The sequence below is a fragment of the Globicephala melas genome, chromosome 3, assembly GCF_963455315.2.
Source record: "Globicephala melas chromosome 3, mGloMel1.2, whole genome shotgun sequence".
In the NCBI taxonomy this organism is placed as follows: domain Eukaryota; kingdom Metazoa; phylum Chordata; class Mammalia; order Artiodactyla; family Delphinidae; genus Globicephala; species Globicephala melas.
In genome coordinates this window covers 58,848,602-58,865,218 of record NC_083316.1, presented here as the reverse complement: position 1 = coordinate 58,865,218, position 16,617 = coordinate 58,848,602, and the positions used below count along the sequence as shown (strand labels likewise).

At 37.1% G+C, this 16,617-nt stretch overlaps 1 protein-coding gene across 1 annotated transcript in view; it reads left to right on the top strand.

The window, feature by feature from the left end:
- Positions 1 to 16,617, top strand: part of ANKRD31 (ankyrin repeat domain 31) — a 130,081-nt gene that overhangs the window by 49,344 nt on the left and 64,120 nt on the right. The window contains exons 11-15 of the mRNA XM_030845913.2: positions 2,432 to 2,574; positions 8,983 to 9,127; positions 12,033 to 12,085; positions 13,054 to 14,572; positions 15,096 to 15,266. Of these exons, the coding sequence (XP_030701773.2) occupies positions 2,432 to 2,574; positions 8,983 to 9,127; positions 12,033 to 12,085; positions 13,054 to 14,572; positions 15,096 to 15,266 (2,031 nt within the window). The remainder of the gene's footprint in view (positions 1 to 2,431; positions 2,575 to 8,982; positions 9,128 to 12,032; positions 12,086 to 13,053; positions 14,573 to 15,095; positions 15,267 to 16,617) is intronic.

Here is a 16,617-nt window from a genome sequence, read left to right as displayed (position 1 = left end):
TTGGGCATCTTTTCATGTGCCTGTTAGCCAGCTATATGTCTTCTTTGGAAAAATGTCTGTTCAGGTCTTCTGCCCATTTTTTGATTGGCCTGTTTGTTTTTTGATATTGAGTTGTATGAGCTGTTTATGTATTTTGGATATTAACCTCTTATTGGTCATATCATTGGCAAATGTTTTCTCCCATCCAGTACATTGTCTTTTTGTTTTGTTGATGGTTTCCTTTGCTGTGCAAAAGCTTTTCAGTTTAACTAGGTCCCATTCATTTATTTTTGCTTTTGTTTCCTTCATCTTAAGAGACAGATCCAAAAAAATATTGCTATGATTTATGTCAAAGTGTGTTCTGCCTGTGTTTTCTTCTGGGAGTTTTCCCATCTTACATCTACATCTTCAATCCTTTTTGAGTTTATTTTTGTATATGGTGTAAGAAAATGTTCTAATTTCATTCTGACAACCTCTGCCTGTCTAATTGGGGTAATTAGTCGATTTTCATTTAATATGAATATTTGGATTTACTGCCATTTTACTTGTGTTTCTTGTGTCTTCATCTATTTGTTTTTGTCTTTGCATTATTTTGTAGTGATTACTCTAGGGATTACAATATACATTTTTAATATTTTATAGTCTTCTTAGAGTTAATATTGTAATACTTCATATAAAATGTAAAAACATCAAATACATCTCCCTTTTCCTTTTTTTTTTTAATAAATTTATTTATTTATTTTTGGCTACGTTGGGTCTTCGTTGCTGTGCGTGGTCTTTCTCTAGTTGCAGTGAGTGGGGGCTACTCTTCGTTGCTGTGTGCAGGCTTCTCATTGCAGTGGCTTCTCTTGTTGTGGAGCGTGCAGGCACACGGGCTTCAGTAGTTGTGGCACTCAGGCTCAGTAATTGTGGCTCGCGGGCTCTAGAGCGCAGGCTCAGTAGTTGTGGCACATGGGCTTAGTTGCTCTGTGGCATGTGGGATCTTCCTGGCTCAGGGCTTGAACCCATGTCCCCTGCATTGGCAGGCGGATTCTTAACCACTGTGCCACCAGGGGAGCCCCTCCCTTATCCTTTATGTTACGTCTGTCGCATATATTACATGTATATACAGGATAAACTCCAAAACATAAAGTTATAATTTTTGCTTTAAGTAGCCTTGTGTATTTTAAGGAAATTTATAGGAAATAATTCTATTAACTATATATTTACCAGTTTTGGTGCTCTTCATTTCTTCCTCAAGGCTCTTTAATTAATACTATTGGAGAAACTCCTTCTATAGACGTTCTTAACTGGAGTGTCCCCTCAAAGGGGACATTTGGTAGTTTCTGGAAACATTTTTAGTTTTTACAACTGGAATGGGCAGCAGGGTACTACTGGCATCTGACGGATTAAGACCAGGGATACTGCTAAATATCCTACAGTGCCCAGAACATTTAGCCCAAAATGTCAGTGCCAAGGTTGAGAAACTGGATTATGGAGAAGGTTCTGAAAATGTTAGTGCCAAGGTTGAGAAACTGGATTATGGAGAAGGTTCTGAAAATGTTAGTGCCAAGGTTGAGAAACTCTGGTTTATGGAAGGAAAGAATGAAGCACACTTTAACTTGCAACTTTTTATGTTTTCGTATATCAATTGTATGATTTTTTGGAGTTTAGATATCTTTGACTTATACCATTAAATCTGGCTAGCAAAGGAAGAAGATATTTATTTGGATGACTGGTTTTCTTGGAGCAGTTTGTGGTATGTTTGTTGAATTTACTGTAACTAACTTTTTGCAAATAGGGAGAAAAGAAATATACAGTTGACCCATGAACAACGTGGGAGTTAAGGGTGCTAACCCTCTGTGTGGTCAAAAATCTGAGAATAAGTTACAGTTAGCCCTCCGTATCCATGGTTACTCCTTCAGCTAACCTCAGATTGTGTAGTACTGTAGTATTTACTGTTGGAAAAAAATCTGTGTATAAGGTAAACCTGCATAGTTCAAACCCACGTTGTTCATGAGTCGACTGTATACTTTTGAACTGACTTCTGCGTAGTCTTGCTGTCTGGGTGGGTTATTTTAATGGAAATACCTTGAGTTACAAATAAGGCTTTTCCCCCTCTTCTCTGCAGAAAAGTAGCCTACAACCAGCATTCTCTATGAGCTAATAATAATTACCCCCCCTTACAGCCTTTTTATTTGAGGGGGGCAAAAATAGTTTCAAATATTTTACTTACTTTCATATTTTTCCATATTAACACCAACAGAATTAGGGGTAGGAATTTTATTTGTCCATCAGATTTATTGAATCCACAAATAATACAGGTTGCTTTCATGGTGAGATTATCTTGTCTCATATAACCAAAATATTTTTAAAGCAACAACTTAGAATTAGAGTTCTTATTTTAAGGGCAAGCACAAACATTATTAAGATGCCAAGTATAAACAAACACCATTTCTTTTTTGTGTAACAGGTTGGACAGCACTTCATGAAGCTAGTGTAGGAGGATTTTATCAGACAGCAAGTGAACTATTAAAGGGTGGAGCAGATGTAAATATCAGAGGAATGTACCAGATCACTCCCCTACATGATGCTGTGATGAATGGACATTATAAGGTACTGTGATTCTTTTGTTTGCAGAGCAAACACTACATTCTGCAAGTATTAAAAACCTCTGGGACCAAGCAATAGAAAAACAGATAGGGATCCAGTTTCAGTTCATTCTGCTAATCAATACTCAGAATTCATAATAAAATTTTACTGTGTGATGGATCAGTTGTGCCTAATGTGGTAGATCCCATTTTACATGTTACTTTTAATAACTTCAGAATGCGTATTTTGGTTATACACAGTATTTTTTAAATTTCTTTAGACTCTTTTTGTATGGTTCTTTATAGGCTTTAGGAGAACATTTCCTTCTTAGAGTGTTACACAGTGATGTCCAGCCCTGATAGCAGGCTTACAGCTTTTTGTAGTCTAGTGTTACTTTCAGAGTCAGACTAAGACATGAGAACCTCCCAGGTTTTAATGATCAGCCAGTACACACCAGCACAGAGGTACCAGTGGTTATAGTATCAAAATACTATAATCCTATACAAGTTGGTTAATAGTAGCTTCAATAATGGTAATATTAATTAAGATTATGAATTCCAGCACACTTGCTTTATCATATATGTTCTGAGCTTCCTAGACATTTTTCTGGTCCAGGAACTGCCTTGGTCTGAGGCACTTGTGAAAATAGCTTATTATTTATTTCAAGTATTGGAAGTTGCCTCTGGGTTTAAAACCTCTAGGGTAGGAAAGGGGGCTAATCAACAAGGCTCAGGAAAATCTGTTCAGTGTTCCTCAGAAGAAATGCCTACCACAGGTAAAGCTGGGGAAGGCTGCCAGGAACCATGGGCGTAGACAAATAGGACATATCCCTTCCTAGTTTGGAGGGTTTAGGTGGTTTTGCTTTTTTTGGATAATGTATCACCTGATGGTAAGTGGTCATTCCTGCACATTTTGTAGAGGGCTTGGGGGAGAAAATTCTGCCTTGGACCTAATTTAATGGCCAGAAGAATGCTAGAACAAGTGATGGTGTGAGCCCTCTCTCTGTCTTTTATCTGCTCTTTAAAACTGGCCTCTAGCAGAGAAACCTCATGCCAAAGCATTTCTTCTCTCTCTCCATGGCCCATCCGCTCTCCAACTTGCCAGGGCTCACCTGTCCTGGTCAAGAATCTTTTCTCTCTTTGGGTAATATGAGCCGTGGGTGATTTATACCTTTTTTTCTTTTCTTTCTCAGTTCTTCCTTTGCCCCTCCTGATAACTTGGCTCCAATTAACTTCTGCCTCACAGGCTATAACTGGCAGTCTTCTTTCTGGCCTTTGCAGATATGTAGCCTTCTCTTGTACCCTTAGTGAAGTAAAAGGGACCAAAGACACAGGCCTCTAACTCCTGAAGTATCTTGTGGTATATAAATATTTGAGATGTTGAATTGGAGGTTCATTGACAGTGTTGCTGGGATTCACAGATATTGAAAAGATATCCCCCACACATGGTGATTATGCATTCCATTTGTGTCTGGAGTGAGCTTTCTTATAAAGTTTGATTGTATATTCTATTACACTTTAAAAAGTCATACCACATCAACAGGCTGGAGCATGGATGGTGTTTTGTTGTTGTTGGGAGTATTTTTTTAAAATCCCAGACATCATACCATTTTATCCATAAATACTTGTACCTGCATCTCTAACAGATAAGGACATTTTTTTCCACACCCACATTTTTTATCATCTTACCTTATAAAAATTAAAATTTTAAATACCACTTAATAATATCTAGTCCATATTTAAATTTCCCCAAATTATCTAAAAATGTTTTTTATTACAAGTTTTTGTTTGAATCCTGATCTATCAATGTCTGTACTTTACATGTGTTTGTTATGTCTCTTAAGTGTGTGTGGTTTTTTTAAAGGTTTATTATTTATTTATTTATTTTATTTTATTTTTGGCTGCGTCGGGTCTTAGTTGTGGCACACTGGATCTTCATTGAGGCATGCGGGATTTTTCGTTGTGGCGCGCGGGCTCTTTGTTATAGTGCTCGGGCTTCTCTCTAGTTGTGGCATGCGAGTTTTCTCTTCTCTAATTGTAGTGCCCAGGCTCCAGAGTGTGTGGGCTCTGTAGTTTGCAGCACGTGGGCTCTAGTTGAGGCGCAGGAGCTTAGTAGTTGTGGCATGCAGGCTTAGTTGACCTGCGGCATGCGGGATCTTAGTTCCCTGACTAGGGATTGAACCTGCGTCCCCTGCATTGGGAGGTGGATTCTCTACCACTGGACCACCAGAGAAGTCCCTCTTAAGTATGTTTTAATCTATAACAGTTCTTCCTATATTTTCTTTTGTGTGTGTCTTCTAGAACCTGGGTCATTTGTCTTATAGAATTTCCTAAATTCTGGATTTGACTGACTTTATGTTTCTTCCCATATTTTCTCTAAATGGTGTTTTAATGTAAAAACTATCAGAGACCACAATCTGGGTGCTATGTGTGCTCATTGCTATTGGATGTCATTGTTTTTAGGCATTTTCAGTGAAATGTATACTTTTAGAAAGAAAAACAAATCATGAGTTCTTACTGATATTTCCATTTCAGACTTAATATTCATAATAACTTTGATTTTATACTTGTATCTCTTTTTCTCTTATGCTAAACATTTGTTTCTTAATACATTAATTTCTTTATCGTACAGCATACTTAACAGTATTACTATTAGTGTATTATTATTATGAATATTAAAAATATTATTATTAACAATGGAACTACTAATGAAGTGCTTTTTTTACAGTTCTTTTTGTTTTGTTTATATTCCATTAGGGATGTGCGGTAAAAATACTGTCTTTTCCAGTACTTGAAAGAATTTTATTCTCTGTCCTGTTGGCTTCTTATGCAAGGAAGTTGTTGGAAGGCAGAGATATGGAATAATATCCTCCAAACTGAAAAGGAACTTTGAGACTGGAAAACAAAGCAGGCAATTCCATAAAGTGCAATTGTGAAGTTTATTGTGGGTAGCTTACATACTGGCAGGATTGGGCAGACACAATCCAGAGGCATTCACAGCTGTGCTTCTCACCACTGAAAGGAGCACAGGGAGATTTAAAGTGGCCAAAGCTAACAACAGGATCTGACTACCAAATGAGAAGCATGTCCACACTAACTGGAACTGGAGATTTTTCCTCCCCCTGGGGGGGTCTCATGACCATTAAGCATCTGTGTCAACAGAAGACACTCTTCCAGTTTTCTGTCAGCAAGGGTAAAAGTTCACAGGGAATTTATCTGGCTTGGGCACATTCCTTGTGAGTAGGCTAAAGCTTAATCATGCAGAAAGGGGAGGGGTAGGACTTCAGACCTAAGATAGAGCTGACAAAATGGAGTCAGTGTGGTTCAGCCACACAGAAGTCAGCTGATTCTAGAGGGAGGAAAGCACTAGAGTCAATAATATGATTAAAGGTGAAAAGCCACGGGCAAGCTTTAAGTAGCAGTGTATTTCCTTATGGGGCCTACTGTTTGATGAACTAAATAAGTGGGGATTGTGAGGCCAGCCACTTACTGAAATTGCTCTGCTTGTTCCAGTTAAGTACATGTGGTAATCTTAGAGTATGTCCACAAATTCTTTAACAGTCCTCCCTTCGAAAGGTGGATCCTGATTCCTCTCCTCAGGAGGGTAGGCTGGAGTTTCAGTGAGTTGCTTCTAACAAACACAGTGTGGCAGGAGTGACACAGTACATGACTTCTAAGACTAGGTTGAAAGCTGTTGCGGCTTCTTCGTTGTTCTCTCACTCACTTGTTCAGCAACACTGGGAGAAGCCAGATGTCATTTCGTGCAGCCACTCAAGCAGCTCCATGGAGAGGTTCACGTGGCAGTGGACAAAGGCCTCCTGCCCACAGCCATGTGAGTGAACCATCTTAGAAACAGATCCTCCAATCCCAGGCAAACTTTTGTTTATTTTTTAATTTTTAAATTTTTAAAAATAAATTTATTTTATTTATTTATATTTGGCCGCGTTGGGTCTTCATTGTTGCATGTGGGCTTTCTCTACTTGCGGCGAGCAGGGGCTACTCTTCGTTGCGGTGCACGGGCTTCTCATTGCAGTGGCTTCTCTTGTTGCGGAGCATGGGCTCTAGGCATGTGGGCTCAGCAGTTGTGGCACATGGGCTCAGTAGTTGTGGTTCGCGGGCTCTAGAGTGCAGGCTCAGTAGTTGTGCCTCACGGGCTTAGTTGCTCCGCAGCATGTGGGATATTCCCGGACCAGGGCTCGAACCGTGTCCCCTGCCTTGGCAGGTGGATTCTTAACTACTGCACCACCAGGGAAGTCCCCAGGCAAGCTTTTAGGTGATTGTATCTCCAGCCAACATTTTGACTGTAACCTCATGAGAGACCCTGAGGCAGAACCATCCACTTGTGACCACTCCCAAATTCCTGACCCACAGAAACTATGAGATTATAAATATTTATTATTGTTTTAAGCTACTAAGTTTTGGGGTAACTTGTTAGGTAGCAACAGATAACTAATACAGAACCTAAATGCAGATTTTAAATAGGGGTAAAAAATGTAGTGGAAATAACTGATTTACGGCCATTTGGTAAGAAGAGAGTTTTTTAAAGAGGATATATTAGTTAGGCTTCAGAATTCCTGATACCAAGCTATAGAGAGAATTGGTAAATGTGCATCGTTGGTGACGCAGAGTATCCAGAGTCTAAAACAGAGACTGCCAAAGTAATGTATTCACTCGCTTGGGATCACCAACCCAGATTTCCAGAAAAGTGAAGCTCTAGCCCTTGCCTTTTCCCTTCCTCCCATCTTCTTTCTCATGCTTGTTGATCCTGAGTTACTTTCATACTGCATGGCTTATTATTTGACATAAAACCCCCAGAGATAAGCAACACAGCTCCTTTGGCAACCCACTTATGAAACTACTTTTCCTGAAAAAAAGTGGTACACTCTCTATTCGTATTACTAAACAAAATGTGAAGCTCCAGGAATATGAATTATAAATTTAATTGTATCTACTGTTACTTTCAATCCCCCTATCTAGCATTAAACTCCCACAGTAAAGCCATTTGAAAAGCAGAATCAAGTTGCTGAGTCTTAGTAATTTTTAAAAGATTTGGCTCATATTCTCCCTGTGTGTGGTGGGGCATTTTTCTCTCCTAGAATGCTTTCTTATAAAAGGAAAAATGTATATATCTTTAATCTTCAGATGCATAAAATTTTCAGAAATTCAGATCCTTTCTCTCATTCCAGACATTAACAGAGAAATCTAGGCTTCATTTAGTATGTTATTTAAAGCCTGTTACCCACATCCTCCTTGGTCAACATTCATTCTTTTATTAAACAACATTTATTAAATATATACTCTATGCCAGATACTGAAATAGACACTGGGAATATAAAGATGATTAAGACATATATCTGTTGCAAAAACTTGGAAGCAACTTAAACGTGCATCTGTAGGGTACTGGTTAAGTAAATTATAGTACATTCATATAGTACATTCAAAAGTAAACTATTACTCAGCTGCTAAAAAGAATGATGAAGTTCAATCCATACTGATTTGGAACAATCTTCAAAGTCTGTTGCAGGGTGGGGTGGGCAGGAATGTATATAGTATATGACCACTTGTGTAAGAAAAAATGTATGTACACAGTTATGATTCGTACATATATACCTGTTGGACTAGACTAACTCTGGAAAAGTTCAGAAGAAACTGTAACCAGAGCTGACTTAGAAAAAATAATTAGATGACTAGAGGACAAGGGTTGAGGAGGGAAACTTATTTTTCGTTGTCTACTTCTCTGAGCCTTCTGTATTTTGAACCGTATTTATTAATTTCCTATTCAAAAATAATAAATTAATTTTAAAAGAAAACAAAGTCCTACCCTCAAAAAACTTGGAGTACAGGAGAGAGAAATATATAAGAAATAAGTATAATATACAGCATATTGGACATAAAATATGTACATAAAAGTAGGAAAAGGTCATTTTTCTCTAGGGGATCAGTGGGTGAGGAGGTCAGGGAGAGCTTCATAGAGGAGGTTACTCGAGGAGCAGTAACAGATTAAAGATTTACCTGTTTCTCTCTGATACCGAGGGGGAGCTGCAGCAACACAGGTCTATACAGAAGACATAGCTATTTCCTGGAACCTGTTAAAATTACATTTACTACTACAGAATGTAATCCTAATTCCTGGTATATCTGCTAGCTCCATTTCATCAGCAACTGAACCACAAACATTTCTGCCCCTCCCTCCATTCCTCCTTTCCTCCCTCTTCCTTACTTCCTCTCTCCTTTTTTTTTTTTTGTAAGAGAAGGCATATTTATATTAATAAATTATTATTCAGTAGCAGTTACATTAATTTTTGGTTTGGGGCAGTAATGTTACAGGAAACATTGTTGAAAGAAATATTTAATGTTGCTTAGAGTTGTATGCCGGCACACATTTATAATAATACACCTTTTGTCTGGGCTCCCTCACAAAATCTTCCTCTAGGTGGCACAGTTACTTCTTTTGAATGGAGCAGATCCTTTATTTAGAAATGACAGTGGAAAGTGTGCTTTGGATGAAGCCAAAGACTCATGTATGAAGCGTCTCCTTGAGAGATATGTTCCTAAACATCAAAAGCATCTTATATCAGGTAAAACTGAACTGCCCTGTTATATCTGTTCATCGTGTCAGTAGAGAGTTGTAGAAATCAAACTTGGAATTATAGAAATTAAATTGGTTTTCCTCATAAATTTTGAGAAAATCCATCCTTTGGTGTCCTTGCTCCATTCCTTTAGTTGAGCACACTGACTTGTTTGCAAATGCACCAAATGGAAGAACTCCAAAAGAACAAAGAAAGATAGTATTAAATGTACTTTCCCCCAGGATATGTATTGGAAACAGTTAAGAAAACTTTTGTAAAGTTCTGGGTCTTTTCCCCATAATCCGTTGTCTGAATAACATGGGTGATGTAACTTATATTTGGCTTTATCATTTTCCATGAATATGGCCAGGATTGTTTACTTTCATTCCTTAAGAATATTTTCTTATGGCTGTACTTTTGCCTTGTCATTCATCATTGCACTAAGTTGAACTACAAAAGAACTTGACCTGCAGTTTCAAGAAGATTATATAAGAACTGTTTATTTTTTTTATTGACGTATAATTGATTTATAATATTGTACTAGTTTCAGGTATATAATGTAGTGATTCAGTATTTTTATAGATCATACTCCATTTAAAGTTATTACAAAATGGTGGTTATATTCCCTGTGCTGTACAATATATCCTTGTTGCTTATTTATTTTATACCTAGTAGTTTGTATCTCTTAATTCCAAAACGCTATTTTGCCCCTCCCCCTTCCCTCTCCCCACTGGCAACCGTTACTTTGTTCTCTATATCAGTGAGTCTGTTTCTGTTTATACATTGGTTTGTTATATACATTGGTTTGTTTTATTTTTTTAGATTCTATATATGTGATAACAGCGTATTTGTCTTTCTCTGACTTATCTCACCAAGAATAATACCCTCTAGGTATCCATGCTGTTGCAAATGGCAGCATTTCATTCTTTTTTATGGTTGAGTAATATTCCATTGTATATATATAATACTGTATCTTCTTTATCCATTCACTTGCTATGGACAGTTAGGTTGCTTCCATGTCTTGGCTATTGTAAATAGTAGTGCTGCTATGAACATTAGGGTGTGTGTATCTTTTTGAATTAGTGTTTTCATTTTCTTTGGATATATACCCAGCAGTGGAATTGCTGGATCATATGGTAGTTCTACTTTTAGTTTTTTGAGAAACCTCCATACTGTTTTCCATAGTGGCTTTAACAGTTTGCATTCCCACCAACTGTATACAAGGGCTCCTTTTTCTACAAATCCTTAACAATCTTTGTTATCTGTAGACTTTTTTTTTTTTTTTTTGCGGTATGCGGGCCTCCCATCGTTGTGGCCTCTCCCGTTGTGGAGCACAGGCTCCGGACGCACAGGCTCAGCGGCCATGGCTAACGGGCACAGCCGCTCCGCGGCATGTGGAATCTTCCTGGACCGGGGTACGAACCCGCGTCTCCTGCATCGGCAGGCGGACTCTCAACCACTGTGCCACCAGCGAAGCCCTTTCTGTGTTATCTTGTTTGGAAAAATATCTTTCAGGTCTTCTGTCCATTTTTTTGATTGGATTTTTTTTTTTATATTGGGTTGTATGAGCTGTTTATAAATTTTGGATATTAACCCCTTATTGGTCGTATCTTATACAAATATTTTCTCCCATTCAGTACGTCATCTTTTTGTTTTGTCAATGGTTTCCTATTCTGTGTAAAAGCTTTTCAGTTTTATGAGGTCCCATTTGTTTATTTTTTGTTTCCCTTGCCTTAGGAAACAAATCTCAAACAATATTAGTATGATTTATGTCAGAGTGTTCTGCCTGTGTTCTCTTTTAGGAGTTTTATGGTTTCTGGTCTTACATTTATGTCTTTAATCCATTTGAGTTTATTTTTGTATGTGGTGTGAGAAAATGTTCTAATTTCATTCTTTTACATTTGGCTGTCCAGTTTTACCACTTATTGAAGGCACCCTTTGTTGAAGAGACTTTCTTTTCTCCATTGTATGTTTTTGCCTCCTTTGTCATAGACTAATTGAAGATAGGTGTGTTGGTTTATTTCTGGACTCTCTATTCTGTTCCATTGATCTATGTGTCTGTTTTTGTGCCATTACTGTGCTATTTTGACTACTGTAGTATTGTATAGTCTGAAATAGGGAGCACGATACCTCCAGCTCTGTTCAGCTTTCTCTAAATTGCTTTGGCAGTTCAGGGTCTTTTGTGGTTCCATATAAATTTTGGGATTATTTGTTCTAGTTCTGTGAAAAATGTTGTGGCTATTTTGATAGGGATTGCTTTGGGTAGTATGGAAATTTTAACAGTACTCTTCCAGTCCAAGAACACAGTATATCTTCCCATGGCTTTGTATCATCTTCAGTTTCTTTCATCAGTGTTTTATAGTTTTCAGAGTATAGGTCTTTCACCTCTTTGGTTAAGTTTATTCCTAGGTATTTTATTCTTTTTGATGAGATTGTAAATGTAAATGGGATTTTTTTCTTGCTTTCTCTTTCTGATAGTTCACTATTAGTATATAGAAAAGCAACAGATTTCTGTATATTACTTATGTATCCTGCAACTTTATTAAGCAGACATATTAGAAAATGATGATAATACAATTAATTATGGAAGAATTTTTTGCCTTACAAAACCTTGCACACAGTTGCATATCTGAGTATAACTGTGGGGAATATAAAAATACTGAGTTCAGTGCCCATCTTTAACATAATTTTGTTGGGTCTGTTTTGCTTTTCCTAGAGAAATGTTTTCAGCTTTCTCAATAAATATGGAAATTATAAATTATGGAATATTATATGTGTCAATTTTAATAGAAAGTGTTTGCATAATTTCACTTTTTCCACTTGGTTTTCTCATGGCAAAGGAGTTTTGGTTTTAGAAGTCTAGAGTCTGACTACTGGAGGCTCTTTTCTTTGATTTTTCTCTTTTTGCTTACAGCGCAGACAAATAGCACTGACCCTTCAGACTTAGAGGATGAACACCACCACAAGGTATATCTCTGTTCAACAATAAACATTTTTATAGAGCACACCTGCTGGTTATTTTATAGATCATCAGAGGGGAAAGAAAGACTACTGAAGCATTCACCAGGAACAGTGACTTCACCTTTGCTTTTAAGACACTTTGGAATAATTACATAAGAATCAGAAGGTTCTGGCCTGTTAGTTTGGGAAGCAGTTGAGTAAATAAAGCATATGTGGGCACACTAATGTATTGGTAGCCATTTCCATTTCCTTTCTCCTCTTTACGGAGCCATGAGGGTTATCAACAATGTCAAATTTCCTCTGGCCTGAGCACAGTATAAGAGTCAAAGGTGTCGATCCATCCCTTCGAACTTCACGTGGTGGGCAGTTACTTTTCATCTGGTGCTTGTGTTGTGATGTGTGAGAGGAAGCACTGTCCCTGTTTTAATCTTGGCAGCCCACAGTAATCTTTCCATGCAGGCCAACTTGGTTGTATATCTGTCTTTTTGTTTTTAAATCCCTTCTTCCACTGCCCTACCTGTGGTCTCTCACAGATACCAGAGGAAGAAACTCTCTTAATTCTAGGTCTATCTATATAACAAATGGGAGAGGAGAGTGTTTCTACAGTATTCTTGTAAAGATTCCTTGTAAAGGAATTACCTGATTGTTTTAAAAGCCTATAAAAATTAGGTAGATTAAAATTTTTCATTATGTTTAGTAAGATAGATAGTGCTAAAATACTGGCAAAAAGAAATTAAAATGTACAGGAGAAAATAAAGATTAGTACACATACTGAGTCTATTACTTTTGCCTTTCTTCTGTTAGTCTACTTTTCTGAAATACAAACCAGGTTGTATATATCCCAGCAGGTCCTGTGGTGAGATCAAATTATAACATTGAATGGAATATTAGTTTGCTTTATCTCCAATCCAGAATGAATTAAGTGTAGAACTATAGTTGAAAATTAAAGCTAACTATGTATTTTGTTTCTACAGAAACCAAAATTCAGTTCTAAAAATCACAGTGGGTTTGTTTGTGACGAAAATTCCAAGAGACAGAAGCCAGAACATGTAAAAGTCAATAAAGGAAGCAAAGAGGGTTTATTTATAAATAAAGAAGATGTATATGAACATTACCAAAAAGATTCCCCAAACACGAAATTTGGTAAATCCAAGTATAAACGATCAACTCTTAACCAAATATACTCGACAGAACTCAGAAAGGACAATCTCCATGGTGTTGAGGATCCTAGCACAAATGTGTCTGAAGATAAAGGAAGAAGAAATACACGACATAAAAGAACTCAAGTCGATGATGCAATCCAAGAAAGCGATCCAAGAAAGACAATAGCTGTCTCTTCTTCCAGAAAAATAAACAGATTGGTTACTTGTCAACAACATACTCTCCAAACCCTTGATGACCTTCCAGAAAAGTCATGTAAACCTTTTAGCCCATCTCTGTCAGGCCTGAAAAATGGTTTAAGTAACGATGTTGAGACTTGTTCATTTCCCAAAGAGACACATACCCAAAGCCTGGATTTATCAGATAGACAAGAAATAAAATTTTTGGAATTAGAATCCACTGACCAAGCTGAAGCCGTTTCTTTCTCAGGACTTTCTTTACATAAAAAAACCGAGTTACCACTTGTTGCTACAGATCAGCAGCCTCATACTCACCAAGAACAGCAGCACATTAGCCCTTATAAATCTCATGAAAACAGTAACTCAGGTCAAAAAGATGAGAGCCCTAATAAGTGGGAAAACTCTTCCCCATCCTTTATAAAGGAAAATTTTAATAATGATGATGATGGTGATTCCTGTGCTCCTGAGGAGACTGTAACATTTAAAAAGGTGATAAGTTCTTCAGGTTGCAAAAACCACGATAATTATAAAGAGAATAAAACAAATAGAGAAGAAATGGATTTTCAACAATTTTTACCTTCTCAAGACCATTTTTCACAGGAAAATGAGTTAATAAAAGCAAGCAGCCTAACCATATTTCCACAACAGGAAGCTGTTAATTTTTCTAATTCAGATAATATAATAGTTTCTGAACATGTTTCAGATTATGAACAATGTACATGTGGAACTTCTTTTGATCACTCACATGGCAGTCCTGAACATACTTCCCTTGCTTGTACAAGAACACTCTCAACACATGAAGTTTCAAAGTTGACTAGTCATGTAGAACTATTCGAGAGGCCTCAGGATTGTAGCCCCAGAATACCAACTCCTTTAATGAATCAAACGGATACACATATTGTGGAAAAGGTGAATAAGGAAGGAGACACTAAAAGGAATTACACTGACAAAGGCCAAAAACCAAGTTCTTCAAATAGGCCTTTATCCAGAGTTGTTCATTCTCAAGTAATGGAAACAACTAAAGTTGAAAAAAGGAGACAAGAGATCAAAACTATACATAGTATAGGCTTTCAGTCCATTGACAATATCAGTAAAGAATTGACCCTCTCACAGCTTAGTCAAAGAGAAGAGAAGGAAATTTCTCACAAACCAGGTATTAGTAGTATTGCTCAATTTGTACACGTTTCCTATAGATTTACTTACTTCACAGAAATTTCTAACTGAATTTCACTCAACCTATGCCCAAACTGATAAGAATGAGGACATGTGGACCATAATTTGGAGATACTTTTAATTACTTAAGTAATGGTATTTACTTTGAAAGAATGTGCTAAATTGATATTGACAGGAGATAATAAACAGTATTTCTATGAGTTCTTATGTTTCTATGAGTTTTTTTAATATAGCACCTTCTTAGTATCAAGAAAGCGAACAACATTTTCATAGCAGGAAATTGTTAGCTCCATTGATTTCAGTGATTCACAGTTGAAATTGCATCCAGAAAACTAATTTATGTTTGTTGTATGAAAACATTTTTAAAGGCTTCCACTCCTTTAAAATAAGCAGTCCAGCTAGGAACAGAAACTTGGAACAATTAACATGACTAGACTCTTTTTTAGTCATGTAACCGGTAAGGAGAACTACAACACTGATATTGCAAAATGTTTGTTTTTCAGGTGAGGAATTAACTAATAATGTCAATGGAGATGAAAACACTATAAGAAATTGTGAGGAGAAGAAAGAAAAAACAGATTCAGAAATTCACATGCCTACTAACATCCAGGAACACAAAAAAGTTCAGAATTTCAGAAGAAGGCAAAATTTCTTGAAAGCTACTTGCAGCCAAGGTTTGTATTCCTATTTTTATATAGGAAAAGGTTTGCATGATCAAGCCTAGCAATCCACTCTGCTTCAAAGAATTACACATTTTCATATTTACCGTTTTTTTTAGTCATTCACTAATTTATAAGGTTATTTCAGCTATATTTGTCAGATGGTTTTACTGTAATCCACAACTTGAGAATCTCTTAGTCTTCCAATATATTGTCATATTTTTGCCTATGACTTCTAATTTGTTACGTTAGAGGAGATAAGATAAACAGTAGAGACAGCAAGAACGTTGAGCGGGGGCAGCACATCTGAATTGTGTCAGATCCCTTAGATACTTCCACTGAGCCCTTTTAACACATGGGAAATTAAAGAAGCATAGCCACTAGTTTCTTTGTGTCAGATGCATGAACTGTATGTGTTTGGCAGCATGGATAGCTGACTATTCTTTGATAGTTCTTGGAGCTAGTTCTGTGTGAACAATAGACTGGACTACTTCAGGTTAAATGTTAAGCACCGAAAAGTTGATTTAGTAAGAAAAAGTTGATATAGTAAGAGGTAGGAATATAGGCATACTCTTTGAACCTTCCTGCATTGTCCGCCTGTCATGTAAACTAAAGCTCTTCTTATACATACCTCCTGTAGCGGGTTGAATAGTGGCCCCCCAAAACATATGTCCATGTCCTGTTCCCTGGAATCTGTGATACTATCTCATTTAAAGAGTGAACATTACCTTGTTTAGAAAAAGAATCTTTGCAGATGTAGTTAAGGATCTTGAGATGAGGAGGATGTCCTGGATTTTCCAAATGGGACCCAAATCTTACAAGTATCCTTACAAAAGAAAAATGGAGAGACCTTTGAGACACACAGGAAAGGAGAAGATAATGTGAAAACCCAGGCAAAGGAACAATGTGGCCAAAAGCCAAGGAAGCTAAGGAACGCTGGTATCCATCAGAAGTTGGAGGAAGCAAGGAAGGATTCTTCCTTAGAGTTTCCAGAGAGAGTGCAGCCCTGCTGACACCTTGGTTTTGGACTTCTGGTCTCCAGAACTGTGAGATAATATATTTGTGTTGTGTTAAGCACAACACAACCACCCAGTTTGTGGTCATTTGTTACAGCTACCACAGGAAACTAATACATTTCTCTAGCAGCACTGAATCATATTTTAATGTAATTTTTTACATGTCTGTCATTCCACTATACCGTAGGCCACTTAAAGAAGAGATATTGTCTTTTATTTTCTTTATATGATGTTACAAAAAATCTTTTAGTACATCATTTTAGCATAGTTTGGGAAAAAAACTATTCACTGTTTTTAGTTCCAACTCAAGTCTAACTTGTGATGCAAGGAAAAGATTTTAAAATCTTCAG